This window comes from Thermothelomyces thermophilus, chromosome 4 (assembly GCF_000226095.1).
Source record: "Thermothelomyces thermophilus ATCC 42464 chromosome 4, complete sequence".
NCBI lineage: Eukaryota > Fungi > Ascomycota > Sordariomycetes > Sordariales > Chaetomiaceae > Thermothelomyces > Thermothelomyces thermophilus.
The window spans coordinates 4,380,715-4,408,439 of NC_016475.1; the positions used below are offsets into that span (position 1 = coordinate 4,380,715).

At 47.2% G+C, this 27,725-nt stretch overlaps 4 protein-coding genes across 4 annotated transcripts; 1 reads left to right on the forward strand and 3 right to left on the reverse strand.

Moving 5' to 3' along the window:
* Nucleotides 1–2,660: 2,660 nt before the first annotated feature.
* MYCTH_2307709 (uncharacterized protein) lies at nucleotides 2,661–3,704 on the reverse strand. Its single transcript, XM_003664618.1, has one exon. It carries the CDS (start codon nucleotides 3,679–3,681, stop codon nucleotides 2,785–2,787), a length of 897 nt encoding a protein of 298 aa, XP_003664666.1. The 5' UTR covers nucleotides 3,682–3,704; the 3' UTR covers nucleotides 2,661–2,784.
* A 797-nt stretch (nucleotides 3,705–4,501) lies between these two features.
* Nucleotides 4,502–4,705, forward strand: MYCTH_2063966 (uncharacterized protein; the record flags this gene model as incomplete). The annotated part of the gene is made up of 1 exon (XM_003664619.1): nucleotides 4,502–4,705. One exon carries the CDS (start codon nucleotides 4,502–4,504, stop codon nucleotides 4,703–4,705), a length of 204 nt encoding a protein of 67 aa, XP_003664667.1.
* Nucleotides 4,706–5,833: 1,128 nt separating this feature from the next.
* On the reverse strand, nucleotides 5,834–6,748 carry MYCTH_2111617 (uncharacterized protein; the record flags this gene model as incomplete). Its single annotated transcript, XM_003664620.1, has 4 exons — nucleotides 5,834–6,153; nucleotides 6,241–6,256; nucleotides 6,289–6,454; nucleotides 6,513–6,748. 4 exons carry the CDS (start codon nucleotides 6,746–6,748, stop codon nucleotides 5,834–5,836), a joined length of 738 nt encoding a protein of 245 aa, XP_003664668.1.
* Nucleotides 6,749–23,688: 16,940 nt separating this feature from the next.
* On the reverse strand, nucleotides 23,689–25,556 carry MYCTH_81817 (protease). Its single transcript, XM_003664621.1, has 5 exons — nucleotides 25,229–25,556; nucleotides 24,973–25,158; nucleotides 24,808–24,863; nucleotides 24,266–24,740; nucleotides 23,689–24,040 (listed from the first exon to the last, which is right to left on the reverse strand). The coding sequence occupies exons 1-5, from the start codon at nucleotides 25,481–25,483 to the stop codon at nucleotides 23,849–23,851; spliced, it is 1,164 nt and encodes a 387-aa protein (XP_003664669.1). The 5' UTR covers nucleotides 25,484–25,556; the 3' UTR covers nucleotides 23,689–23,848.
* Between the last annotated feature and the right edge of the window lie 2,169 nt (nucleotides 25,557–27,725).

Here is a 27,725-nt window from a genome sequence, read left to right on the forward strand (position 1 = left end):
ACTATCGTTCAGTCCCACCCCCCGACTTGTTCCTTAGCCCCTCGTTATACGCCGTTCCAGGCTATCGATGATCTATCTATATGACTGGTCCCGGTATACCCGATGATGACGCCGCCGTCCATTGTCATGCAACCATACGGAAACGACCCTGATCTCCCATGACCGAACCCAAGCGCCCCTCTTTATTTGGTAACCCATGCAGTGTCCGCCTGATACCCGATCCCAAAGCGCCAACGCCAGCCGTACCGATCAGAATGCATGCCCTGAACAAACACCCGTGACGCCACAACCCCGTCTATGTCGGGTGACCCAGACGACACCATCAGCCACCACCCACCGTCCCCAAAACGGCCCTCTTCCTAAGGACAACGCACCAGGCAAAAAGAAAAAAGAAGAAAGAAAAGGAAAGCTCATATCGCCGTAAACTTGACCATCCGCTCCTCAATCTACAGCTGCACGTGACGCGGCAGGCTCCCGAGCAGCGTCCAGTTGGGCACGTGGTAAGGCCCGCGGGTCATATAGACGCGGGCGCGCTCGCCGTTGCGGCTCGCGTTGGGCGGGTAGTAGGGCGTGCGCCGGGCCGGGCGGACGAGCAGCGGCAGCCCTCCTCCTCCTCCCGCAGTACTGAAGGTGCCGGTGCCGGGCCCTAGCCCGCCCATCTCGACGTCTACGTCGGCGTCGGCGTTGAGTAGGGTGTTGGTGGTGGTTTTTATTGATGAGAGGTCGGAGAGGGCTGAGGAGGATGTGGTGCTCCGGGACCGGGACCGGGTCGGCAGGCGGCGCGTGTGGATGCGCTGGGAGAGGGTGGGCCAGCGGAAGGGAGGGGTGGTGGTGGTGGTGGAAGAGGAGGAGCCTGACAATAGCGGCGGGCTGCCGGTGCCGGCCGAGGAGGAGCTGCTCAGGCTGAGGCTGCCCGGGGAGCGGGCGGGGCGGTGGCTGCTGGGCGGGCTGGGGAAGCTGGCGCTGCTGAGCGAGGAATAGTTAACTCAGGCTGTGGGTGGGCCGGTGGGGGGTGCTGGGCGGCGAGGGCAGGTCGAAGTAGTCGAGCAGCGAGCCGTCGGAGGGGACCAGGGTCGGGGAGCTGGATAGGTGCGACGCGGTGGGCTTGGGCAGGATATCCTCCATTATATCGTCGTCCGCTGGCGCGTTGGAGAGGGACCGGAGTCGGTCCGGGGTGTAGCCCCTGCTGCGAAAGACGGCATTTTGTTGGTTTGGGATTGATGTAAACTGCCAGGAAAAGGCAAAAAACAAGGAAAAAAACAAAAATAAAAATAACGCCAGCACTGTGTGCAAAATGTAACAATGCTGTAAGACTCGACGAAGAATTCTGCCTTAAGACCTGAGAACGGATTAACCGCACTGGTAGCCAGACCTTAGTAAGGTTGTCCTGTTGTGGAGCCCTCTGTGCCCCACACTCCTGCAGACCGCCCAGCCCACACTTGGTGCAGGGGTTCCCACTCCGCACCACAGCCCTCTCAACACCACACACAAGATCATCACGCATGGCACTGCATCTCTCTCTCTCGGTGCAACATATCCCGCACGGCGACCTAACCGGCGCGCGTCCGGTTTTATTATTCGTATAAGATATACCCCTGGTTAGCGGACCTGCGTTAGCTGCGTAAGCCGGGTTGGAGGTTTATTGGCCGTGGACGCTCGTATATTTCGGGCGCTAAAATTAGGGTTACCCGCAAGTCTGGGACGCCGTGTGAGAGACGAGCAATACGTAGGCGAGGCGCAAGGGTACTGCAAGTACTACTCAATTCTGCTAATCGAAAGCTGAGGAAAGGAAGAAGGAGAAGATACAAGATGCGCATCTGTGCCTGGAGGAACATTTATGCCTGGAGGAACATTTATGTTCCGAAAGGTTCCTTTTGCCTGGAGGAACATTTATGTTCTGAAAGGTTCCTTTTCCGAGCTTTTCCGAGCTTTGCCTGGACACAAAATGCACGGGCCTCTTTTTCGCCTCTTTGGGAGACGACCCACATAATTCCGCTGCATCTGGAATCGGCCCGCCCAAAGCCACAAGTGGCTGTGGCTGCAGTGCCCTGGCACTCGAACAAGTGGCTGCACCCGATTATAGGAGCAAGAGGTCCACGGCAGGGAGAAATAACCCAAGCCCGGACCAGCTCTTTGTGTCTTTTTTCGGCTCCGGTTCCATTATAAAAACCGTAGTTATGTGAGTCGTTGGGATCCTTTGCCTGTACTCTCGTGGCTGGCAGGACGCCACATCCTGTTGGATGCGGGACGCAATTCGGAAGAGAACGTGGTGATTGTTTCCTGCCGAGTTGTGGGCAACGAGGCAACCAAGGCACACAGGGCGGTCTGGAGAGGCAGAACCCAGAGTGGGTCCTCCAACACATCCGGTATGCCACATCCGGGGGCCACATCCGGGGCCGATCCCAGCCAAGAGCGAGCAGGTGGTGGCTTTGGTCTTGACAGGTTTATTTATGATGGAGCGCTGGTGTTCTTACTATTTATAGGAGTATCTGTGAGGAAGTGGCTGTGGCTGCAGTGTCCCGGAGTGTCCCGGGGCCCGCAACAAGTGGCTGCAGTGGGCCTGATTCAGCTGATGACTAACGTCTGCTTCTTTCGTTCTTAGGCGCGGGGGAACTTTAAAGCGAAGCGAACTTTCCGAGATGTTCATGACCTGCTCAAAGCACGGACCTTTCTGCTTCAGCGCTGCCCCGCACTCGGGCCATGGAATGAGTGTTGACACGGGCCTCAAAAGTGACAGCTCATGTAGTGGTATATTCACTATAGGAGCAACCGTGAACAGGTGAGTTACGATACCGTCTCGGACCAGAGCGACGCGTCGTCTTCGTCGACGGCTTCAGCATCCTGCGCAGATTCGGCCATGGCGTCCCATTCCTGAAACCACGTCTCGTGTCTGTGGTTTCGTTCGAAGCGGCGCCTGCTCTCGTCCCCCAATTTTTCGAGCCTGAGGACCGCCTCTCTCATGTCTTTGTCGAGCACGTTCTTCGGCTCGATAAAGTCGCCCCGAGCCGGTTTCCGGAACAGGTGCAGTCCCTCCCAGCTCTCCGCTCTCGACAGTTGCACGTACAGGCTCATGAAGCTGGGCCGCGTCGCCGTGCCGCTGCTGTGGACGCCTTTGAGGTTGAGGAGGACGTCCGAGAACTGCTTGCCCTGGCTCTTCTGATCGGTCATGGCGAAAGCCGGCGTGCAGAGAGGGCCCGTCCTGTGGGTGACCCACCTGAACCCTGGCTTGCCTCTTGACCTGGCTTCCTTGCCGCGCATAGCATTGGGGATGGCGACCGTCTTGCTCTTGATCAGGATCGTGCCGTTGGGGAGCCCGGGGATGGCGAGGCCCGCGCTATCATCCGACTCAAGGAGGACGGCCACGGGGGGTCCAAGGTGGAGCGTCGCGTCGCTGGCGAGGGCGATGGTACCAGCGGCGAGATCGGGGAAGATATCGGCGGCTTGGAAGGGCGCGCCGTTGACCACCTTCAGCCCGACGAACTGGTGTCGCGTCACCACCACCGGCATCCCTTGGGCATAGAAGAACAGGCCGGGTGTCGGCAGCTGTGAGTCGTCTCCGTGGCGGAGCACGTTGCGCAGCTCTTCTGCGCACAGCCGCTTTCCCGCCTCGGTGTGGTGCTTAGCGACGAAAATGGAGATGTGCTTGCCGTGGGCACGGGTCCACTGGACGACCGCCGCCATGTTCAGGTCCCAGCGGTCGAAGTTCAGAGGCGTGATGGCCCTCAGGCCATCTACGAAGGAGGTCCGAGACGATGGGGTATAGACGCGGCGACACAGCCGCTCGAAGTCCAGCTCGGTCTGCTCGCCGTTGCGCAGGCGCCGGAAGAAGCCCCTCAGCCTTGGACAGCCGGCCGCGCGGACCTGTTCGCGGAGGATGACGACGGTCGCGAACTGCAGGAACAGCTTATGTGCAGCTAGGTGCTTTGCCGAGCTCTCCCGTCTCTGTCCGCCGCCGTCCCTAGGCACTGGCAAGAGGAGGCTGGTCTGCAGGACGGGCTCGAACTGGAAGAAGTCGCCAAAAAAACATGACCATGGGAATCCCACCAAACGGGCGATGCGGGTCGTCCGTGTACTGCCCCAGACGGACGTCCACCGCCGCGAGTGTCAGCGTCATCACCGATTAGCGCAGTCGCGTTGTTGTGGCCCCCGTCAGGAGCAGCGTGGGGAGTTCGTTCTTTCAGCCGGAACATGTTCTTGATGGCGATCTCTCTGGTAATAAGAACTGGGATTCCAGGATGAGGATATCGACTACAGTGGTGAAGACGACGACGCGATCGACACTGTCCGCGACAGAGGACCTTGGTGACGACGTCGAGCATTTCGACAACACTGGCGACGTCCACACCGACGATGACGCCGCTATCGACTGTCTCTATCCACCTAAGAAAGTGTTGCTATCTTTGTGCATGTGCACGCAACACCAAGTATCCCGTTCTCCGTTTCCATCCGTTTTCCTCTCCCATAGATAAGCCGGTTGCCTAAACCTTCGCCAAGACTGGCGATGGAGTCAAAATGGGACCACAAGAACAAAAATACATACAACCACAAGAACAAAAATACATACAACACCGGGGATTCGCTGGTCGTCACCGACCCAACTACTAATCCAGCCCTTGCCAGTTTATCTAGGGGAGAGCGGACGGGATCCCGAGTTCTCTGGCAGGTATGGTCGTATGTGGCAGTGAGACGAAGCGGGAAGACCTAAGCTAAGTAGGGGTGATCTTGGAAAACCAACAGCCAGCATCCACGGTGATCACACAGATGTTCTGCTTACGACAGTGGGTTTGGGTGCTTCAGAGCACCCAGAAGTAATTGAAGCCGATCATTATCCTCATCTCCAGAGATGAGCATCTGCCTCCTTGGGGTTCTGGACCGACAGCAGATCTGATGGACTCCACCGTTCGGATCATGGTGATTCTTGGGACCACACCAACCTCCTATCTAATCCAACCCTAACCCTGGCACGGGCGAGACCCGTGACACACGGAGCCTCACGTCATGCTTCCGGAACGGACCTCCGGAACAGACCTTCGGAGCGGCCCATGCGGACCATGGGGAGCGGTGCACGCTAACCACCCTCTGGTCAGATATAGAGGGTGCCTCTGGAGCCGGATTTTCCTCTGTTTTCCTCTTCCTTCTGCATGTTCAGTGTACTCGTTGAGACGTCACCAGCTAGTTGCAATACACTCGCTGGGACCGTTACATTCGCTGCTGATACTACTCCATTCTCTAAAATCACAAGATGGGGAGAAAAGGAAGAGAAGCTGGAAGAGCTCTCGCGATGAGGGGTTAATGTCAGAGATAAGTGGGGCGAAACCCACATCCTAACAACACTGTGGAGGTGGCACGTGGTGCCGCATTTCTCACAGCCCTCCTGAAAGGTCTAGCCGCGAGTATTCCACAAAGAATTGATGAAGAGGTCGTCGAGATTGGGGAGTATAGATAGTACCCGAGAGCGGCCAATATACTCGACCTACTGCCGCGGAGAAGCTTCCGAGCCGCCAACGAGCGGTAGTCCAGCGTCGGCGCTCGTACCGTCTATGTGAGAGATGAGCGATATGGGTCGCGAGGCTCGATGGCACTGCAAATACCACCTATTCCGTTAATCGTAAGCTGAGGAAAAGAGAGGGAAAAGATCAAAATACAGGCGTGGGCCGTGGAATAAGTGTGGTGAGCGCACAGGCCACTGTTTTCAACAAGTGCATGACCAGGAATGCGCATCCAATCCTAACCCCTGATCCGAATGCATAAGGCACCGGGCGCATTCTCCGTCACAGTCTAGGCTACCGATAGTTATATACGAGCAGCGGTGGATAATATCTATAATCTGGTTCTATTCTGCTTTCTCTGCTGGGTCCTCCTGATCGACATATATATAATCGACCCAGAGATAGCCGAACCCCAGCTCCTTGGTAAACGTGATGGCATCGTTGATGGTGGCGGGAAGCACGGGAGGCAGCGGGCCGATACCGACACTGACCTGCGAGGCGCCGCCCCAGATATAACTGAGAGCGGGGTACGGGATATTGCCGCCGGGATGTCGGACCACCTCTCGAGCGTTGACGTCGATGAGTTTGATCCTGGGCAGCAACGAGGATGTTGGGGGGTGGTATGTGTCGCCGTGGCGAGCCGAGCAAAGTCTCAGCCATTGCCCTATAGCAGCGTAGTCCACTCCATGATTGCGGACTTTCCGGGCCGGGAGAAGAGGCGGAGGGCCAGCGTCCGGAAATGCGGACGTACCTTCTGAACTTCTCTGCTGTCGTTCCTATCCATATAGCGGCTGCTGACACTGGCGTAGAGCTGCTTGTACTGGCGGAAATACTCCCACGATGTGCCCCATGATTTGATCCTGTAGGACTGGCAGAGATATTCGAGGAAATCCATCGCCTCCGTCCGGTCGGCATTCCTGATCACATTTTGCCAGGAACCCCAGCGCTCCGCGTCTTTGCAATAACTGCGTAGCTTCATTAGCCAAAACTCGGATACAAAACGCGAGGGTGCCTTCTCGTTACCTCTTCCATTTTCGTAGTATACCGGCAATGCTGATCTTGGTGTTGTCGGCATAGTCAGGCTTGAGGAACTGGAAGTTCTTGAGCTGTTCGCGAAGCGCTGCGTGCTGCCCGGCCGTGAGCGCCTTCGGTCGCTTCGCAACCCGCCTCTCCTCCTCTCGTTGCGTGAAGCGCTGGACAAAATCCGTATTGTAACGCCGGTCTCCTGCGAGCGGCTGCGGCGGGCGACGTGGTGCCATGGCGACGGCGTCGACTGTCGTGCGCAGAGCCGCCGACTCCAGTGACAGAAAATCGACGAGCCGGGCATGACGGAAAGCGCGAGGGTCGTCATTTTGAGGGCTTGCTGCGCCGGGCGCCGAAGATGGATGCCAGGTTCAAGAAAACGGATTCCTGGACTCTTGGGCGGACTGCTTGTCGGAAACCAACCGACCAGAGGACCGCGGTGGAGAATCGGAAGGGTGGCTTTGCGGCCCTGCGGCAGGGGTTAAGTGGAGCAGGACAGGGAGGGGAGTCGGGGCTTGCGCAGGTGGTGAGGTACCGAGTACCTGGCTGTGACCCGGCGCCCCGCACTGTTGAGGCACCCGAAAATGGCGGCGCTGCCCTGCCAAATCCGGCGGCCAGAACAGCAAGTTCTCGACTTAATGTGTAATATAACCTCAAAGTCTACCATCTTCCTAGAAGACTTAACTTTATACCAGACATATTAAGCAGATTAAGCACCTTAGGAGACCCTAAACCTTCTAAACGACTAAATAGATTAGCCGTACTTAACGATATTTAGTTCGCTTTCGCTAAGGCATAGATAGATTCTAATCTTAAGGTAAAGTTCGTTAACGGTTACAAGGCTAATACTAAGTATACCCCTATTATTAGGGATCTTATTAAAAATAAGCGTATAGATAGGACTATTGATGATAAGGGTATTGCTATTTTTTCGCGCTATAGGCTACTATTTGTCCTAATTAACAAGCTCCTCTATTATATCTGCCTAAATAATATATATATGCTATACGTTCCGTTGAGCCTTGTATAATATATCCTAAGCTTGGCCTACGATAAAAAGCATTACTTTGGAACTAATAGAATGATATATAACTTATATAGTATCGCGATCGATAGAAAAACTAGGTATATATAGGACTATATAAAGTACTACCTTGTCTATCAAGTTAATGCTACCGATTATAATCTTCCTATAGATAACTACTAGCTAATTTGCCTATCTAATACGCTACCTATACAAGTAATTACTATCGACTTTATAGTAATATTATTATTAGTTCTATTAGCCGAAACGCTATAGCATTTAAATAGGTATAATAAGTTCGATTTAATAATGACCGTATCTTGTAAATTGTCTAAATAAATGCTCCTTATACCTAACCACTCTAACTATACTATTATAGACTAGGGCTATATATTAATATAATAACTATTCTTATCTAACTAGGGAGTACTAACTACCGTTATATCTAACTATAACTATAAATTTATATCCGAGCTATAGACTAGTATATAGAAAGCGCTGGATATAAAGCTATTAATAACTACTATATACTATCTATAGGGAGATAGTCTTATAGAGCGAAAGAACTAGACGGTAGAAATCGCTTTACGCTTTTTTATCTATAAGAAACTAGATAATAATTAGATTACTATACTCCTATAGCTTTAGTAGCATTTAAATAGCATATATACCGCCTCTATTAGTATATCTCTATACGAGCTACTCTATAGTTTTAAACCAGCCAGACTGCTAGAAGTGCTAACGGTGCTATTAAAAATGGTATAGGATATTCTAGTCTTATACGAATATTTACGCTAAGACGCCTAGATAGCAATAGACTTTATAGCAGCCTATACTAAACATAGATACAATACTAGCTACCATAATATCGAATTTAAGCCAGGGGACTAAGTATATCTATACCTCTACTATAGTTACTACTTACCTAGACAGCTATTATATAAACTATCCTAATAGCATACTAGACCTTTTAAAGTTATTAAATGTATTATTATTATTATTATTATTATTAGTCCTACACCACTATACTAACAAGCATGCTAGAGCCTCTCTAGTTATATACAAAGAAAACCATACCTAATAGGCCAGATAAAAACCTCTATCCCACTTTTAACGCCTAATCCAGAATACTAATATACTACAAAGAAAAGGAGAAGTGGCTAAAACAGCCCTATAGAGGCCTTGCCTCCCAGTCTAGCCTCCTCGCAAGGCGGTATTCCGGAAGCCTCCCTAGGTCTATTAGCCACTATAGAACCCTCCTTGCCAAACGATAGTTACAGGCCCCTATACCCTATAGAACGAGGTCTAGGTCCCTTTGCGACCGTATTTCCTAGGATTCCCATGTTCGGCTTCTTGGTAGGTTCGGGCACTATACGACTAGGTGCTCGACAGTCTCCCTCCCCTGGCTGTAGGTATAGTAAGGGGTACTAACCCCCGGGACTTAAACCCTAAATAGGAAGTCCCGGAGGCTAATAGCCCCTATGTAGGCCTGTACTAGTAAGGAGCTTTAGGCCTTCGTTAGGCCCTGGTACCTTTGTAGGCCTTCCCCTGTAAAAACTAGGCGCAGGGGGTCCTTGTCCGATATACGCTATATCCTCCTACCGGCTTGGTCGGCCCTCTAGCGGTTGCTCTAGCTTACTACTACGGCCAGTTCTATAGCCTGTAGCCTTCTTTGTAGGGTCTATAGGGGGGGTCGACCCTCTCTATAGCCCTTCTAAACCTATTGCCGGACTGTCGATCTTGCTACTTCTAGGGCTATAGGCCTTGGCTCCTAGCCCTTTGCCCTAGCCCTTCTCTTCCGGAACCTCTGGCTTAGCCTATTGTAGGCCTGTTAGATAAGAGCCCTTGTAGGGACTTAGGGGGCCCCCAGGCCTGTCCCGGTCTATAGGAGTAGCTAGTCAAGTCTGGCTTCGAAGTTGGCTAGCCTCTTATTAAGGTAGAGGTTAAGGGGTAGTACCTAGGCTTCCGTTTCGAGGTACTAGATAGGGGTAGCCTTATAGGCCCTAGTAACTACTTAAAGGGCCCTATATTAGGCCTTTGATAGTTCCCTAGCAAGGCCTTCTAGCTTGCCCCTGGCTTAGTAGGCTTATAGAAGTTTGAGGCCCTATAAGCTAGAGCGCTATAGATATACTTAGTATAGACCTTGTAGGCCTATAGGAGGCCAGGGCCCTAGGTCTTTGTGGCAAGCCTGGTTAGGGCGAACTCCTAGGTTTCTAGCTTCTTAGCTACCTTTATATAATAGGGCTCCTACTATAGCCTCTAATCTAGCCAGACCCCGAGGAATCTAGCCGACTTTGAAGGGGCTATAGTAGTAGTACCCCCTCTAGGCCGTAGGAGCTCTAGCGGCTGTGACCACTATTCCCGGCCCCTGTTAAAGTAGATAAGTTTACACTTTTCTAGGGCGAAAGCTATACCCTGGGTTTTTGCTTACTATAGATAGGCCTTCTAGGCCCTCTGTAGCTAACCATTATAGGCCTCCTTAGCCCTCCTAAAGGCTAGAAGGTTAGTATCGTCGGCAAAGCCTATCAAACTAACCGTAGGGCTAGCCTAGCGAATAGCCTAGTAGAGGGAGGCTATATAGAGGATAAATAGTATAAGGGAGAGGGGTAACCCCTATAGGACCCTAGCCCTTACTACTATATCCTCCGTTTCCTGGCCGTCGAAGTAAAGGATAGCCACCCTATCCTATAGCCACTCCCTGACCTAGACTACTACCTACTTCGGGAAGCCCTGGCTCTGTAAAGTGGCTAGTAGCCGGGTATAGTTAATAGTGTCGAAAGCCCCTAAGATATCGAGCTATAGGAGGGAGGTAGCCGCCCTATGCCTCTAGGCCTCCTAGACCTATGCCGTAACAAGCCGAATAGCTAGTTCCGTAGACCTATATTCCTAGTTACCTATCTATTCGGCTAGGAGGAGCCTATAGGTCTCTACGATAGCCGTTACCTTCCGGGCGACTATAGCTTCCAGCACCTTGCCTACTATTAGTAGGAATGCTATAGGCCTATAGCTACCTAGGGTAAAGTAGGCCTATAGGGGTTTGCTAGACTTATAGAGGACTACTATCTTAGCCCTTTTAAACTAGGCCGGAAAGCAGCCGAGCCGTAGGCTCTCTAAGGCTAGTATAGCTAATATCCGGTAGAGCGGCCGCCTACAGGCCTTTAGTAGGCCTATAGGGAGGAGGTCCTCCCCTAGGGCCTTCTATAAGGCCGTTCTAGCTAGTACTACTCTAACTTCGCCTATTATAACCCTCTAGCTCATCTTAAACTTCGGCTCCTAGTAACTATTTAGTTCTAGGTCGTCGATATCTAAGAGGTCTGCTTCCGGGTTCAGAAAGAACTTATCGGCTAGTACTCTAGCCTTCTACTAGTAGGTTATAAGCCTTCCTTCGAAGGCCGGGAGCTTTAGGAGGTCGACCGGTAGGTAGCTTTACAGCCTTACCCATCGCTCTAGCCTCTATAGCAGGTCTGGCTAGTTAGTTGCCTCCCATAATGTGGCTCTCTAGCTCTTGGTCTTCGTAGCCGTAATAGTCTTGGCCTAGTCCTGTAGGGCCTGCCGAAGTGCCTCCTATATATAAGGGTTCGGGGTGCCCCTATAGGCTCTCTCTACCTCCTTAGCCCTCTTCTAGGCCTCTCGAACCTCCTTCGTCTACTATTAAGCTTGCTTACTATCTATACTAGCCTTCTTTGCCAGGGCCGAGACTATAGCTATCTCCTTAAGGGCCTTTATAAGCCTGTCGAAGGCCTATAGAAGCCCCTCTAGGCCCTAGAAGATAGGCCGCCCGGCTAGGGCCGATACCTATCTACCAAGCCAGAGTAGGAGGTAGGCCGCTTCGGCCCGTACGACCTCCCTATCTAGGCTATTCTAGTCCTACCCTTTGCTAGCCAGTATAGGTCTGCTAGTCTCTTAGAAGGAGACATATAGGGCCTATAGGTAGTGGTCGGACTTCTCCTATTCTACGATATCTCTATAGGTTACTTCTAGTCCGGCCGAGGCCTAGAATAGGTCTATCATAGAGGGCTAGCTACATTAGTCCCCCTAGGGGGCCCTAGTGACCTAGCTATAGGGCGTATATAGGTTAAGGTCCTACTAGTCTACAAGGCTAAGGAGGTCCCTAGCCCTTAGGCTAAGCCTATCGAATAGGTCCTAGACTAGGTAATATAGGTTAAAGTTACCTATAAGAACTAGGGGGTAGGTTGGCCAAGGTAGGGCTAATAGGTCCTATAAGAGGGCCTGCTCTCCCTTATTATTATAGACTAATTAGAGCTTAAACCCCCTCTCTCCTAGGGCCGGAAAGGTCACCTTATACTAGTTCTCCTCTACTAAATAGTCCTACTAGCCAACTAGGAAGCGCTTAGCTACTAGAATTACCGCTTTACCCTTAGGCTTATAAACTAGGTAGTATTTCGAAGCCTAGGAGCAGTATATTAACCTTATAAACCGGTTAATCTATAGCTCCTAGATAGCTAGTAGGTCGTACTTAGCCTCTTCTAGTAGGACCTTAAAGGCCTATTTATTACCTTAGGTATTCCATTAAAGGATCTTAATTTGTATCCGAGGTAGCTAGGGCAGAGGCCGAAGGTATAGTAGTAGGCTCTATAGCCATTACCCCCTCGGCCGGTTATAAAAAGGAGGGGGTTCCGAGCTATAGAAAGGAAATATAGGTCTATCGGACGTCGAATAGGACACCCCTAGCCGCCTACTAAGCTAGGGTAGGCCTCCTATAGGGGCGTTTAGCCCTAGTTTAGTAGTAGTTGTCGTCTTCCGGTTAGCTATTAAACTTAAAGGCTATCTTCTAATATAGTTACTCTAATGGTTAGAAGGTTTAGGGTCTATACTAGTAGGCCTCCCTAGCCTGTTCCTAGGCTTTGACTTTCTTCAGGTAGCCCCTATACTAAGCCGTATAGGGGCCCTTATAGGCCGTATACCTATAAGGGAGTTGGTTAGAGTAGGTAAAGTACTAGGCCTCCCTAGTCTTCCCTCCCTCCCTATAGGCCTTTATACCATAATAGCCATAACAGGCTGGCCGCTAGTAGTACCATTAGGTATAGCTAAAGCTCTAGCACCTATAGCACTGCCTTAGCTTTAGAGCATCCTAGTAAGGCTTATAGTCTAGCACCTAGGCATCCTAGACTACGCCCTTATTATAGGCCTTCTAGGCCTCTTCGAGGTCCTATAGGCCTAGGGGTATTATAGCCTACTTCCTTTACAGGCTCTTTGGCAGCCGGAACTTGACCGTTTCGAATAAGTATAGGCCTATAGCCCCCTTGAAGTCTTGTTTACTAACCCCCTATAGCTCTTCCTTCTAGACTCCTTTAGCTAGGACTATATAGGCCCTACTAACCTCCCTAGCCTCCTCTCCGAAGGCTATAGCCACCTATCGCTTATTAGCCAAATACTAATCCTTAGTAGCCTTATCCTTAAAGACCATTACTATATCCCTACTTAGGAGCTTCCTAGCTATAATGGCTCCTTAGCGGCTAGAAGCCCTATTAACTGCTTAGACTATCTCGGCTAGGGTCTAGGCTTTAAGGTCCTCCTATAGGCTTATATTCCGTATCGTGACCTCCTATAAGGCCTATAATGGCACTGCCTTGGCCGACGGTAGGCCTCCTTAGGGGGCTATTACCCCCTATTACGGCCCTACAGCTACCTATACCTAGGTAGGGCAGGGGGTAGCCTTAAGGGCTTCTTTAAGCCCCTTTTTGACTTCCTTAGCTACAAGTTCCTATAGGTTTAGAACTAGGCCTATAATAATAGTTATAAGGCCCTATAAGAGCCTATTAACAAGGTCCTACACCCTGCCCTATTTAGGGCTTAGTACGAGGTTAACTAGTTATACGATAAGACCCCTTAGCTCCTTAATATCTAGGGTAGGGTAGGCCTATAGTAGGCCTCCCTTTGATTAGTTCGAAGCTATAGGCCTCCCTACTTGGTGGCTTAGCGGTAAGCTTTAAATCGACGTCGCGTTTAGGGGCGTTTAGGGGCTCTAGGTGGTCCGTACGGTGCAAATTTTGACAGGCGTACGAGGTGCGGTTGGAATGCGGTCAGGTCTGGCTCCCTGTGACGAACCCAGCTCAGACTTCTTCTGAAAGGGTTCAGACGAAGGTAGATTAAGCGGGACAAGCGGGCAGGTCGTCTGAGGGATTCGGTGAAGCCAAAGGGTTCACAACAACACTAGAGTTACCTCTTATAGTAATCGGCAATGCTTGGTATAAGTACTATAATTGTGATTATTACCACTAGTGAACTCCCAGAGTCCATTATAACGAGTGACTATCTACATGTATATATAATCCTAGTGATCATTCCTGATCACGGTGATCGTAAGTGATCGTATAGTGGTGATTACCCTGATCACTGGTGAGCATAGTGATTACTATGCTTCCTATGCTGTAATTGGTCCTTTCGTTCCTTTGACTTGATTAGCCCATTCGTACTAGTGGCTTAGGCAGCATCTATATGTATATTTCCGTGACATAATGCCCTCCCTCCGAGGCTTTCGACCTAAAAGCCCTCTTTAGGCCGTCTCAAATAGTACTAACATCCCTTGTATTCCTTATATGTGTTTTTCTCCTTAGCCTCTTGTTGCCCTTTGTACTATTAGTTATACTATCTAACGTGTATAGATCCCTAGCATCTATTTATTGTAAGCGTTTAGCTTAGTTTATTTCTGATCACGGGTTTGTAGTAATAGCGTGTTCTCATTACGTAGAGTATAACCAAGTGTATAAAATGATTAAAAAATCTCGTCGCTACAAGGCTTACGTATATTAGGGTCGTGCTTACGATAGTTCTAGCGTTCTAGTTTCTTCTTATAAGTTCCCGTTTCCTTATAAGAGCATATCTCTGATCGTAATATAGTAGATCGTATTATACACGAGCAACGTCGTTTAAAGGCTAAAGAGAAAGAGGCCGAAGCCTTGCTACGAGAATATTAACGCAAAGCTTCCAAGGCGTTAGCCTGTCTAACTCGGGTCCGTAAATAACGAGAGTTCCTAGTAGAGAAGGGGGCAGATATAGTTACACGGGGTTTGTCGAATCTAGACGAATTAGAGGCAGTAGAATAGTAGGAATCAGGGGCCGTTATATAGCTTAATAGTAGTATCGACGTTATTAACTAGGGCACTATTTTCGGTTCTATCCTAGATTTGCCTTTGGCTAATCCAGGTTCTGCCAATAGAACTGTTCTAGTTTCTTAGGGCAGTTTAAATTCTTAACAGGTTCCTATAAGTTATCTTCTAGTCTGAAATCAAGCCATTTGACCAAGTACTATAGTTCCCTATTAATAATACATAAATCTAGAATTTCTTTGACGTCTTATTCTTCTTCTTCGTCTTTTGCTTTAATATACGTAGCAACCTTAGCGTTTTTCGGTGCTAGTTTGAGAAGCGAAATATAAAAAACATCTGTCTGTAGTTGTATAGATAATGGTAACGATAGTCGGTAGTTAGATGTCGAAATTCGTTCTTTGATAACAAAGGGTCTAACCTTCTTAAAGTCTAGCTTCGCGCTTGGTCGTTTGGTTTGTAAGTTTTATACGATTAGGTAGACTTTATCTCCCCTCTCTAGGTAAGGTCCCTTGAGCCTATATTTATCGTAGTAGTTTTTCATTCTAGTCCTGACAAACTCGAGTTCCTTTTTAAGCTTTTTATATAATACGTACATTTGTTCTACTTTGACTGCTGCTCTTGGCACTATGACCTCTAGTCCTTGCCTAAGGTCTGCTTTATATCTGTAGTTTGTAAAGAATGGTGTAACTTTAGTTGTTTCCGTTGGCGTTGTGTTATAAGCGAGTTACGCTATTAGTAATAGTATAACCTAGTTGTCTTGCTAGTAGTTGACGTAAGAGCGGAGGTACTGCTTAATAACTTGGTTTAGTCGCTCTGTTTATCTGTCGGTCTGTAGGTAATATGCTGTTAACAGCTTACTATTGACGCCTAATCGTTACATTAATACTTACTAGAACTTTGATACGAACTTGGTGTCTCTGTCGGTGATCTATTCTTACGGCTAAGCATATACTAATGTAACTTGCTAATAGATTACATCTGTTAGCTATTTAGCTATCTAGGACTCCTTATAGGGAAAGAAGTATGCCTATTTAGTTAGGCAATCTACTATAGTAAGAATACTATTATAGGTCACTCCTGTAGCTATATCCTTAGATTCTAGTAGCTTTATAATAAAGTCTATTATAACTAAACTCTATAGTTTGTCAGCTATTAGCAGTGGCTAAAGTAGCCTATATGGCTTATATTATACCGTTTTGCTTCGATTATAGATGTCGTAGCTCTATATAACTTTCTTAACCCGTGCCATTAACTATGGAAAGTCGTAATGTCTCTTAACTTGTGCGATAGTCTTTATAACTCCCTTATGTCCTCCAAGTTTTGACTCGTAGAGTTCTCGAATCATTCGTAGCTATTAGTCTTTGTCGTAGATATACGCTTTGCCTCGGTACTAGAGTTTTCTATCTTTTTCTTCTACTCCGTCAGGTACTACTAGTCCGGGTGCTGCTTGATACTATACCTCGTTGATCCTTTCCTCTTGAAAGATTACGTAGCATTCGAGGAACGAGTCGAGTAGATCATCTTCTACGGGTGTCTATGTTTCGTAGTATAGCGTTCCGTCTGTTCGTTCCTTAAATAACGGTAGTATTATTCCTGTTTGTCCTTCTATATGATCCGTTCGTCGGCTTAAGATGTCTGCTTATACGTTCTCTTTGCCCTTTTTATAGCGGATCTCAAAGTTAAATTCCGTGAAGAATTCTGCCTATCGTATTTGTCGTCCGTTAAGTTCTTTTGTCATCGTAAAGTACCATAGGTTCTTATAATCTGTATATACTTATACTAGTTTAATTATACTATTAAGGTATAGTCGCTATTCCTTGAAAGCTTCGACAATCGCAAGTAGTTCCTTATTATAGATTAGATAATTGAGACGTAGTCTGTCGAGCTTCTTTAAAAAGAAAGCTATAGGATGTAGCTTCCCTTGTTTGTCTTGTTGTCCCAATTGTCCTCCGATAGCATAGTCTAAAGCGTCCGTTTCCACTTCAAATGGCTTCTTAGGGTCTAGTAGTACTAGTACTAGATCTTTAGTAATAGCGTTACAAATCTATATAAATACTTGCTTATGTCGCTCTTCCTATTAGAATTTAGCATTCTTCTTAGTAAGTTCGTGTAAAGGTCGTGCGATCGCTCTAAAGTTCCTAATAAACATTCGGTAGAAGTTTATAAATCCGATAAAGCTTCGTACTTCCATGACTAACGTCGGTCGTGGCCAATTCTTAATAGCTTTAACCTTTAAAGGTTCTATCCGGATTTATCCTAGGGATATTTTATATCCTGGAAATACCGTTTTCCTAATATAGAACTTACTCTTTTCCTTGTTAACTAATAGCTTATACACGTATAGCGCGTCTAGTACTACTTTTATATACTTCCGGTGTTCGTCTATTGTCTTAGAGAAGATAAGTATATCGTCGAGATAATATACCGTAAATTTGTCGAGAAAGGGTTAGATAGCTTAATTAATTAGGGTTTAGAACGTTACTAGCGCGTTCGTAAGTCCAAATAGCATAACGAGGTACTTGTAGTAGCTATAGGGTGTCCTAAAGGCCATTTTCCACTCGTTGCCTTCTTTGATCTGTATATAGTTATAGGCCGATAGCAAGTCAAGACACGTAAAATATTAGGCTCCTGCTAACTGATCTCGGAGCCGTGAGATTAGTAATAATAGGTATCGATTTTTTATAGTCTATTCGTTAAGTTACCGATAGTCGACATATAATCGCAGCTTTCCGTCCTTCTTAGGTATAAATAGGATTAGGTAGCCTGCTAGCAATGTCGACAGGCAGATATATCCTCTTCGAAGGTTCTCCTCTAAATATCACTTAAGTTCTTCGTTCTATATCTAACTCGTATAGTAAATCTTAAAGAACTTTAGTCGTGCTCTTTCCTTAAGCTTGATCTCGTAATCCTATAGGCCATATTCTAGTAATCCTTCTAGATACTTTGGTTCGAATGCTAGGTGTCCTTTATATTCCTTCGGTACTTCCCTAGTCTTGTCCCGTTTCTCGGTTTTCTAATAGTATACGAACTTGGTTCTGTCTATAGCAATACTAGTGATTTCTCTTATCTTAACCTACTGCTCCAATTGCAGTGCTCTACATTCGTTAACGGAGAGAACAGCTATTAGCGGTTTAGCTCGTTCCTCTTATCGTAATATCGATGTCGTTATACTACCTCTTCTAGAGTCTATAGTAGTCTGCCTACTATTATCTGTCTCTTATAGTAGATCTGTAGGATATACCTTTCTCTAAGCATTGTCTGCTTGCGATCCTTATACGCTCCTTATCTTGCTAGTTAAATATAACTCTATCTAGGGTCGTAGGTAGCTACTATTCTTCTAGCTAATGTCTAGGTTATAATCTTTATACTATAGTAATCCTAATATTATATCTTTATCATTACCTATATCTACGATGCTAAATACGACTACTATAGTCTTCCTTACTATAGTGATATTAATCGGTTCGGTCTCCCTATATACCTATTACATTAGAAATAGCCCTTTGACTATACTATACTTTCGCTTCATTCTCTAAGGTATCTATAGCTAATTTACAAGTGTCGGCGATATTAGGTTTATCTCTGCTCCACTATCCACTAGTACGAGCATTTTATACTATTTCTATTGTGCTATTATCTATAGTCGCTTGTCTTGCCGCCGTCGTCTAAAGATTATAGCGATTTCCTATGTTTCTGCTAGGAGGTCTTAATATAGTAGTCTCTTATGCTAGTTCCTCCTATACTATGCTACCACTCGCTACTACACAGGCGTTAATAGTTTCTAGGCCCCTCGAAGGGCCCTGACCCGTTTCCTAGGTTAGTATTAACCTCTTCGGTTATTTGGCTAATAGCGGCTTCGTCGATCGTGCTCATTTCTGTAAGCCATTAAGTGCTTGCAGCTTCCTACCATTAGGTCCGTTCTACTTTCCGTCGTACGTGCCATAGCTTCATCTAAAGCTCCCGAATTCGCAATTTCTTTTCGTCCGCGTAATAGAGGCAATCGTTGCTTTAGCACGAGTCCTATATATCTTATCTAGTTCCGTAGTACCTAGGCCAGGCTCGTTTTGGAACTACTGTAATGCCTTCTAGATTACGAGTTTCGATCTTCTAGAGCAATTCGGCCGCTCTGTTTCCTATATTATAGACCTATTCCACAGGGTATAAGCTTCCGTCCCTGTTTTCCTGTCGGGTTGGCTAATGATTATTTTCGAGTTTGTTATAGAAGTAATATTGGCATTTGTATACTACACACTAGAACTAGGGCACTTGCGTATATGCCTTGTGTCAAGGGTATAGTCGTATAGCGTCGCTTAGGAGGTATTAGAATTCTTTCCCAAATCCTTCCCACTATATATAGGCCGTAGGTACTCTAATGCTAAGATAAGAGTGTTTCTTCTAGTAGCTTTCCTATATATGCTTGTTTTTCCTGCGGTTTGCTCGTATAAACTGGTATTCTAGGTTCTATACGTCGTTACTAAGTTGCTAATCGTTAAGGTACTTAGCGTAGCTATCGGGCCTATTATATGTTACAGGCTGTTCTCCTTTAATAGTTTTTACAATACGTCGGAGTTCCTTCATTTCGTCCCTTATTCTATTACTCTAGTAGGCAAGTCAAATTAAGCGTCTATCCCGTTCGTGTAGTTCTATATTAAGCTAAAAAACTTTGTTATAATACTATTCGATTTGTTCCTAGAGGAATAGAACATTAGGTCTAGGTCTTTCGATTCCTTAGGTATTAGTTATCTACAATCTATCCCACCTCTACATAACTATAAAACCCTACTACCTTAAGGCTAGGAGAATCGAAACTAGCGGTATATATTCTCCTACTATATCCCATTCGGCAAGACCTGTCTCTAGGTCTATAGTGACTAGTTCGGAGTATAGTGCTTGTTCGTCTTTACCGTCACCGTCGTGTCTAAGACTGTCCGTGTTACTATCCCTATCTTCGTAGCTTGTAGCCGCTACTTCGATAATATCCTTAGTAGTTTCGTCAATAGCTATAATTTCCTTTCTAGGGACTATCTTCTACTCTTTCTTTAGGCTTCGACATTCTCGCTTATAGTGCCCTTTCTTTCTATAGTTATAATAAGTAATATTAGACTTGTCTTTAGTCGTCTTCTTCTAGTCTTACTTCTATATTATGTCTATATCTATAGCTCTAGGGTATATCCTGTACAAGGTACTAACGTATGCTCGCTTTTTCTTATCGTTAGCCTTAACCGTAGTTCTATTTATTTGACCTCGTTTTTGCTACTCTTATATATAGAGTCGATCATCGATCCTAATAGCCTATACAATATATTTGTCTAGGGTCTTAGGCCGATTGTACTTATATAGCTTGTCCTTAACCTTTTCCTTTAAGCTATTATAAAATAATTATATTAACGCCTTATCATTAAGCTAAGACTTAAGTATATCCTATCTAAACTATATAGCGTAAGAGGCTATTAACTTGGTCTATCAGAGATTAGTAAGTCTTTCTTATATATAAATCTTCTTATCTTTATTACCAAAAACTTTCTAAAGCTCTTCTTCGAAACGGTCGTAAGATCGGAAGACTACTTACGTAAACGCGTCTCGGTTATCTTTATCTTCCTTAGTAAGATAGTCGTTCTACGTAGGCTCAAACCATCTAAGTACCTTGCCCTCTAGTCTTGTAGCTATATAGAGGACTTTAGCTTTATCGTCCGGAAACTTGTCGTCATTAAGCCAGAAGTAGGATCAGAGGTTTGTTAGGAACCCTATAAGATCTTCCTTAGTTCCCCTATATTTGCCAGGTAATTCGATCTTAATACGCTTCGCTTTGGTGCCCTCGAGTGCTTTAATTTTAGTATAGGCCTTGTTAACTAACTTCTACAAGTACTTTTCACGGTTCTCGAGTTCCTTAATTCGAGCTTAAGCAGCCTTGTCTCTCTAGTCTAACTCCTAGATCTGCTGCTAGAGTTAACTAAGCTAAGCAAGCAGCTGTTCGGCTATAACGTTAATAGCCATGTCGATATCGAGGTCAAAGTTACCTCTGTTCTAAACCATGATAGAATAAAGGGAGTAATAACAACATATAACGAACCCAGCTTAGACTTCTTCTAAAAGGGTTCAGACGAAGGTAGATTGAGCAGGACAAGTAGGCAGGTCGTCTAAGGGATTTGGTGAAGCTAAAGGGTTTATAATAACATTAGAGTTACCTCTTATAGTAATTAGCAATGCTTGGTATAAGTACTATGATTATGATTGTTACCACTGGTAAACTCCTAGAGTCTACTATAACGAGTAACTATCTATATGTATATATAATCCTAGTGATCATTCCTAATCACGGTGATTGTAAGTGATCGTATGGTAGTGATTACCCTGATCACTGGTGAGCGTAGTGATCACTATGCTTCCTATGCTATAATTAGTCCTTTCGTTCCTTCGACTTGATTGGCCTATTTGTGCCAGTGGCTTAGGCGGCATCTGTATGTATATTTCCGTGACACTCCCGCGCTTGCGATGCCTGTTGTATAACCGCAACGGCTCGCGTGTAGTTGAAAGTGGTACCGTTAGATAGCGTTTTTCGAGAGCTTTCTAGCGACGGTAGTTTCGTGTGTTTTGGTGGGGTTTTCGTAAGGATGCAAGAGAAGCGTAGTCCTTAGGGTAGGTCCTTATTAAATGTATTAGCTACCTAGTATACTGTCTTTAACTACTACTAAATATAGATATCTACCTAGTAATATCTATAGTATAGTTATTACCTACTCTTCCTAGAACCGACCTATATAACTATACTATACTACCTCCTAACCTTATTAAGGATAGCTATACTAATAGTAGCTTAGAATCTAGAGACAAGTATAAACTCAAACGTATCTAGAATTATAAGCTTATATATAGTAAGTATAAGTATCTAATTAAATAGAAAGGACTTAGCTATAAATATAACATCTAAAAGACCGACTTCTAACTATATTATATATATAAGTTAGTTAACAAATACTAGGCATGTTAAGGAGGTTAACCTATAGCGGCTTAAGTAACGTAGGGCAAATGCCTATATAGACACCCTTATAAGAAGGTATTATCAAATAGGAGGGACCCGATTCTAGTTCTAAGCCTAGCTATAGGTAGCTAAGAGGAAGACATATAGGATACTATAATAGTAAGATAACGCCACTACTTTCCACTACAATATTGCTATAGAAAGAAGGCATATTTAAGAGCTATTTAGAGCTATAGTATAGGCATTACGTTTTTCCTTCTAGGCAGGGGACTTGATATAGTATAGTAGGGTTAGAAAAGTGTTTGCCCACTTTAACCCTAGTAAGCGACTTCTAAATCAGGTTAACCAACTACCTCCTCATTAACTTTAACGACAGTTACACCGACTTTTCTATCTTTAACCTCCTCTTTAATACTATAAGATGGCTCCTAGACTAAAGACTACTCGCAGGGAACTTATAGAAGCCTAAAGATCCCTAATTTACAGCCTCTATTTAGCCAGATTAGAAGGAGGTACCATTATAGCCCGTACTAGCTTGTCAAAACAGACTATTAACTACACCATCTCGAAAGTTAAATATAACCTTACTAATAGAGCTAACAAGCCATTCTAATCAAAGCCTAGATCTAGAAGACCTTCTAAGTTAGATAACTAAGCTATCTGGCACCTTTTATAATATATAATAATCTACCAAATAGACACCCTTAAATCACTTATAATGCCTTCTAAATCTAGCCAGCAGATTAGTAACTTTACTATTCGAGCTATCCTTAAGAAGTTTAGAAAAGCCTATTATAAGGTACGGAAAAAGCCGTACATTTCAGCTATCAATATAAAAAAACGGCTCCTCTTCGCTAAACAGAATAAATAAACTCCCTAGGCCCTAGTTTACTAGTCAGATAAGACCTACATTAAAATTAGCTAGGAGAGCTATATGGTCTATATTATATAAAGCCTATAAGAGGAATACTACCCTAATTATCTGCTCCCTACCTTTAAGAGTGGCCGAACTAAAGTTAGCGTTTAGGGCTGTTTTTATAGGCTATATAAGGGACCTCTTATTATCCTACCCTAGGGTACTTAGTTAAACTAACTCGAATATACTAATTAGATCTTTATACTATATTTCCTTCCTTTTTATAATAAGATAAGGTTAATATATAGCTTTAGGGTATAATTATAAGAGGATAAGGTAATATATTACTATAAGGGGTTTGTTTAACTATTAAAGAGGGCTACTAAGGTTTGGCTACTCTAATAGCTACTATAGAGCCTAGACCTTAGTCTAATTGAAAATATCTGGCACTAGATAAAGGTAAAAATCTCTGAAAGGCGGCATTAGATTAAGATAGTGGCTTAGATGACTATAGCACTATAGGAAGTCTAGAGCCAAATACCTGTTAAATTCCTGGTCAATTTGACTATAGGTATAGGGAAAAGAATAGATCTTTTGGCTTAATTATAAGGTAGCCTAATCAAGTACTAAAATAGCCGTAGTTGTAATATCAATTTGGTAGTAGTTTGGCCCTGTTTTGCGTGTTCTGTATGTCTTTGAAGTTGGAGGGTGGAAAAAGTAGGTGGGCAAACACTTTTCTGACCCCACTGTACATTATCTATAGACATGTCCATTATATAAGGTTAGATAAGATAAGACCTATAGATCTGGTAAACGGGCTGGCAAACGGAGGGTTCTTTGTTCCTAATCCTCTACTTATACCAGAGCTATAGGGCTAGCAAACGTAGGAAGAAGACATCGCTCTTTTAAACTATTTATAACTTACCAACTTTTCCATCAATTGGAACCACCATCTTCCATCAATTGGAAACCATCTTCTATCAGTTTTCTTGGCTTTCCAAGGAGTTAAATAATTATTAAGCTCTGGCATATGATGCTGTTGCTTTAAACACAACGACGTTACAAAGGTGCATGCTCAGGCGACTACCCCTTGAATCTTTGATGTTTGTGAGTGGCAAGGCCCACCAAGTAAACGAGTATCCAGATTCTGAACTAAACACTAGGTAGGTAGGTAGGTAGGTAGGTAGGTAGGTAGCCAAGCAGGTAAGCCTTCGAAACGGTCCAGGGAAAGCACACTGGAGCGAACTCGGAAGTAATAAGGTCGACATTTGCCACCTTCCTTCGCACCTCATCACTAATTACATTCGCTCCTCCCCGCCCCGTCAATCGCACCCGGCAAGAATGCGCAACACTTCCCACGCCACTATCGCGAGCCAACAGAATGGCAAACGGCAGACTACGGAATATTTAGGCTGTAGCACCGTTGTAGGCAATGGCGTTGATGGTGCCGCTGGGGAGGCTGGTGATGGTGCCGATGGTGGCCGTCTGCTTGATGTACTCGCACAGTTCCTCGGGCGACCTGGGGCCCAGCAGAGCGAGGAGATAGGCCCCGAGGCCGGCGATATGCGGGGTCGCCATCGAGGTGCCCGAGATGGTGTTCTGTTTGTTTTCCAGTCAGCCTGGTATGTTCTTGTTCTGGTTCCCCGTTTTTATTCCTCTTCTCTCTTTCCGCATCATCCCTTGTTATCGCCTTTTGACAGAAGAAAGAAGAAAAAAAGGATGAAAACGAATCCGGCCAACGAAGAAGGAAAGTAATGTAAAACATCAAAATGGGGAGAAAACAAGAAGCAAAAAGAAACGGGAAAAGGAAAAAAAAAAACTCACAGTGGCATCGACACCGCCGATCCAGCTGCTGAGGACGTCGACGCCGGGAGCAAAGACGTCGACGACGCTGCCGTAGTTGGAGAAGTAGGCGCGGGCGTCGCTGTCGTCGGTGGCGCCGACGGTGCAGACGCTGGGCTCGCTGGCGGGGGAGGTGGACTGGGCGTCGGTGTTGCTGTTGCCGGCCGCGACGGCGACGAAGACGCCCGCGTCGACGGCGGCGGCGGCGGCGGCGTTGATGGCGGTGGACCGGCCGCCGCCGAGGCTCAGGTTGGCGACCGCGCCGTTGGCGCACTCGCCCGAGGCGACGCGCGCCGGCGCGTCCGACGCGACGAACTCGAGCCCCGCCAGCACCGACGACACCGTCCCCGACCCGCTCGCGTTGAGCACCTTGACCGCGAACAGCTTGGTCTTCTTGGCCACGCCGTACGTCACGCCGCCGATCGTGCCCGACACGTGCGTGCCGTGGCCCGCGCCGCTGTTTATTTATGAAAGGTCAGCTCATTCAAGTGCAACAACCAGGGGGTGGGGGATGCTAAACTGACTCGCTATCGCTGCTGTCGATAAAGTTGGCCAGCCACGTCGCGCGGCCTTCGAACTGCTGGAGTCAAAAGAGTCAGCGTCGTTGTCTCCGCAACAAAGTCGTCAAGATACTAATAGAGATTCGGTGGCAGCAGCGGGAGAGTGGGTGAATTGACGGCCAGACTTACAGAGTGGGCCACATAGATGCCCGTGTCGATGACATAGGCGCAGGTACCCTCGCCGGCGCTGTCGTCGTATACGTACGACGTGGGACCCAGTTCGTGGTGCGAGATGCGGGCCAGACCCCAGGGCACGTCCTCCTGGGTGACCAGCGCCTGGATGGTGACGACGGCGTCCTGCTCAATGTATTCGACCTGCGGGTCTGAATTAGCATCCTACATATCCCTTTTTGTGACATAATTACACATGAGACGACGAACGAACCTCGGGCAGCTTGCTCAGGGTATCGACCACCTGCGGGCTCAGCTTGGCCGCGAAGCCCTTGAACCGGCGTGCGCGGTAGACATGCTTGGCCTCGCCTGCCTGGAGGTGCCGGATGGTGTCCTGGAGAGTGCTCTCGGACGCACCGTCCTTCAGCTTCACGATGTAGTCGCCCGGAATCAGCTGGAGCCCCTGAGGCTTGATCACCGGTGCCGCAAGGGCAAGGGGGAGGAGAGCGGCGAGACTAAGGAGCTGCATGGCGAGGCGTGTATGTATGTGCCTTACTATGTGTTGTTTGTAATTATGTCGTTGAATAGATGTTGATATGGAAAATTGTCAAGTGTCTGGATGGTGAGAGATTCCCTCTGGCAGCCCGACTGAGGGTGATGAGACATCTATTTATTTCGATTCATCCCTCACCCCCTAGGAGGAGAAGAGGTAGCGGCTCGAGAGGGACCTTGATGGTTATCGCTACCTTCCCCTTTGGAGAGCGCATGCTGCCCTACATCACCTCGATATTTCGAATACGACAGGGAAGGTGATGTTCCTGCGCGACCGATAGAGCCCCTCGGGACCTCCATTCGCATATATTGCACACACACACACACTTGCTCAACAGAACTGGAGCTTTGGACGAATCTCACCTACCGAGATTGGCTTGGTTTGGGCTTGGTTTGGGCCGTTGGATGTTGCGTGCTTGATTCGACCATTCCGTGATGCAGCCCGCAGGCGGTCCAATGCAGCATCCCGCGCGCGCCAGCCACCCCGTCGAGGACGACAAGAGATGAATGCATGGGGATGGTTGCTTCAGCGCAGGGGGGCGCCATTGGTGATATGTAAGCCAGCTTGACTGCGTATAAGCCAGAAAGCATGGAACTTTGACGCCGTCGTAGCCGTCACAGTCCTCGGACCTTTCGCTAGGTTTGGTTGGCATGCTGTTGGCGTTCGGAGACGATAACCCCCCCCCCCCCCCCCCGCGGGCAGTCAGCGCGTAAAACAAAGCGGTGGTGGCAAGGGCGGCAGCACAATACCGCGGCGGTCTGGCGTCGGAAGCGAGCCGCAGCTTGTATGTATGTATGTATATGCGTATGTATGTACGTGTATGTACATACACACATGCCTCACGCGCAGAAACGTAAGTACGGTAGGAATGTACGCAATACGTCATGGACGGGCAGCATTGGTCTACGTGAGTGAGGTCCACTACGGTGTCGCTATGGCAGTCATAGGATCCGGTTTAGGGGACACATGCACAAGCCGTTTTTGGCACCGTTACACCAACAGGAACAGAAAGTGGTACTCCGCAGGTGCATAGCGTAGGGGGACATGGGGGGAGGGGGTGGTTTGAGGGTTTTGTTTCTCAGTCGAAAGGAGTTGGCGTGCGTGGGGAGGAAACTGCAGGTGCGTGAGCAAGGGGGACTGTCGGCGGCGTGTGACGGGGTATCCCGCAGACTGCCGAATGCCCATTACCGGGCTATCGCACATGCGCCAAGCCTGGACCTCTGGTTGACAGGGTGGTCGTCATGCTCACCTTCCTAGCTGGGACACCGCTCGATCCTATGCGGGGAGCTGGTCCGATGGCTCTGGCGTGATACGGCGGCAGTGGGATGATCGTATCTGACCCCCCATACAAGAACTAGCTTGAACGAAAACCTTGGTTGTCAAAGAAGAAAAAAAAGATGTTGGTGCGGTTTATTTAAGTCTCTTCGTGTCCCCCGGTTCTTGGGTCGTAGCCTCATGAATATAAGCTACAGATGGTTATAACGGGGGACCGCGGTGCTGGGTCGCTTCTCATTCAGCCTGAAGAGCAGCGCAGCAGTTGGGGTTGTTACCCGGATCTCGGCTCTCGCCTTGAGCTCTCGGCTGCCACCAAAAATGCCGACGAGTTTAATATACGCCTGCATTCACGAGAAGCATACCACCATCAGGGCCCGCGGGATGGATGCCAATATCCTTTACGAATCAGACATGCATTGCTACGCTCCTGACGGGGTCTCCTGAACCGTGCAATGGAACGTCAGAATCAGAACAGCTCGATACGCTTGTCCTCTGTGTCGGCGTGTCTGGCGACAAAGCCCCAAAGGATTCAGTCAGCGTCACCCACGTTGGGCATGGACGCTTAGCAAAACAGATTAGCCAATATGTTGTCCACGGAAATGGAAAAAACAAATCATGGGACATCCAGAATATACGAGGCCGCGATTGCTCATCCGTTGATAAGATGGCGCTATGGCAAATTCAAACAAGAGGCGGCCGGAGACTTGTCAACAAACGGCACTTGAAAAAGAATCAAAAGGTGACGTCCGATGTCTGTCCGCTAACTCCGCTTGTAACGTTATCCTTGGTCTTTAGCTAGCATCGGACTTTGCAATGTCTGAAGACGACAGACTTCTTCACAAGCAACTTGGTCGCTGCACTTTTTCGGTCACTTTCGTTTCCTCACTTTGTTTTCGTTCCTCCGACCTCAGATCTGCTCCACTCTAGGCATGGTTCCCCTGCC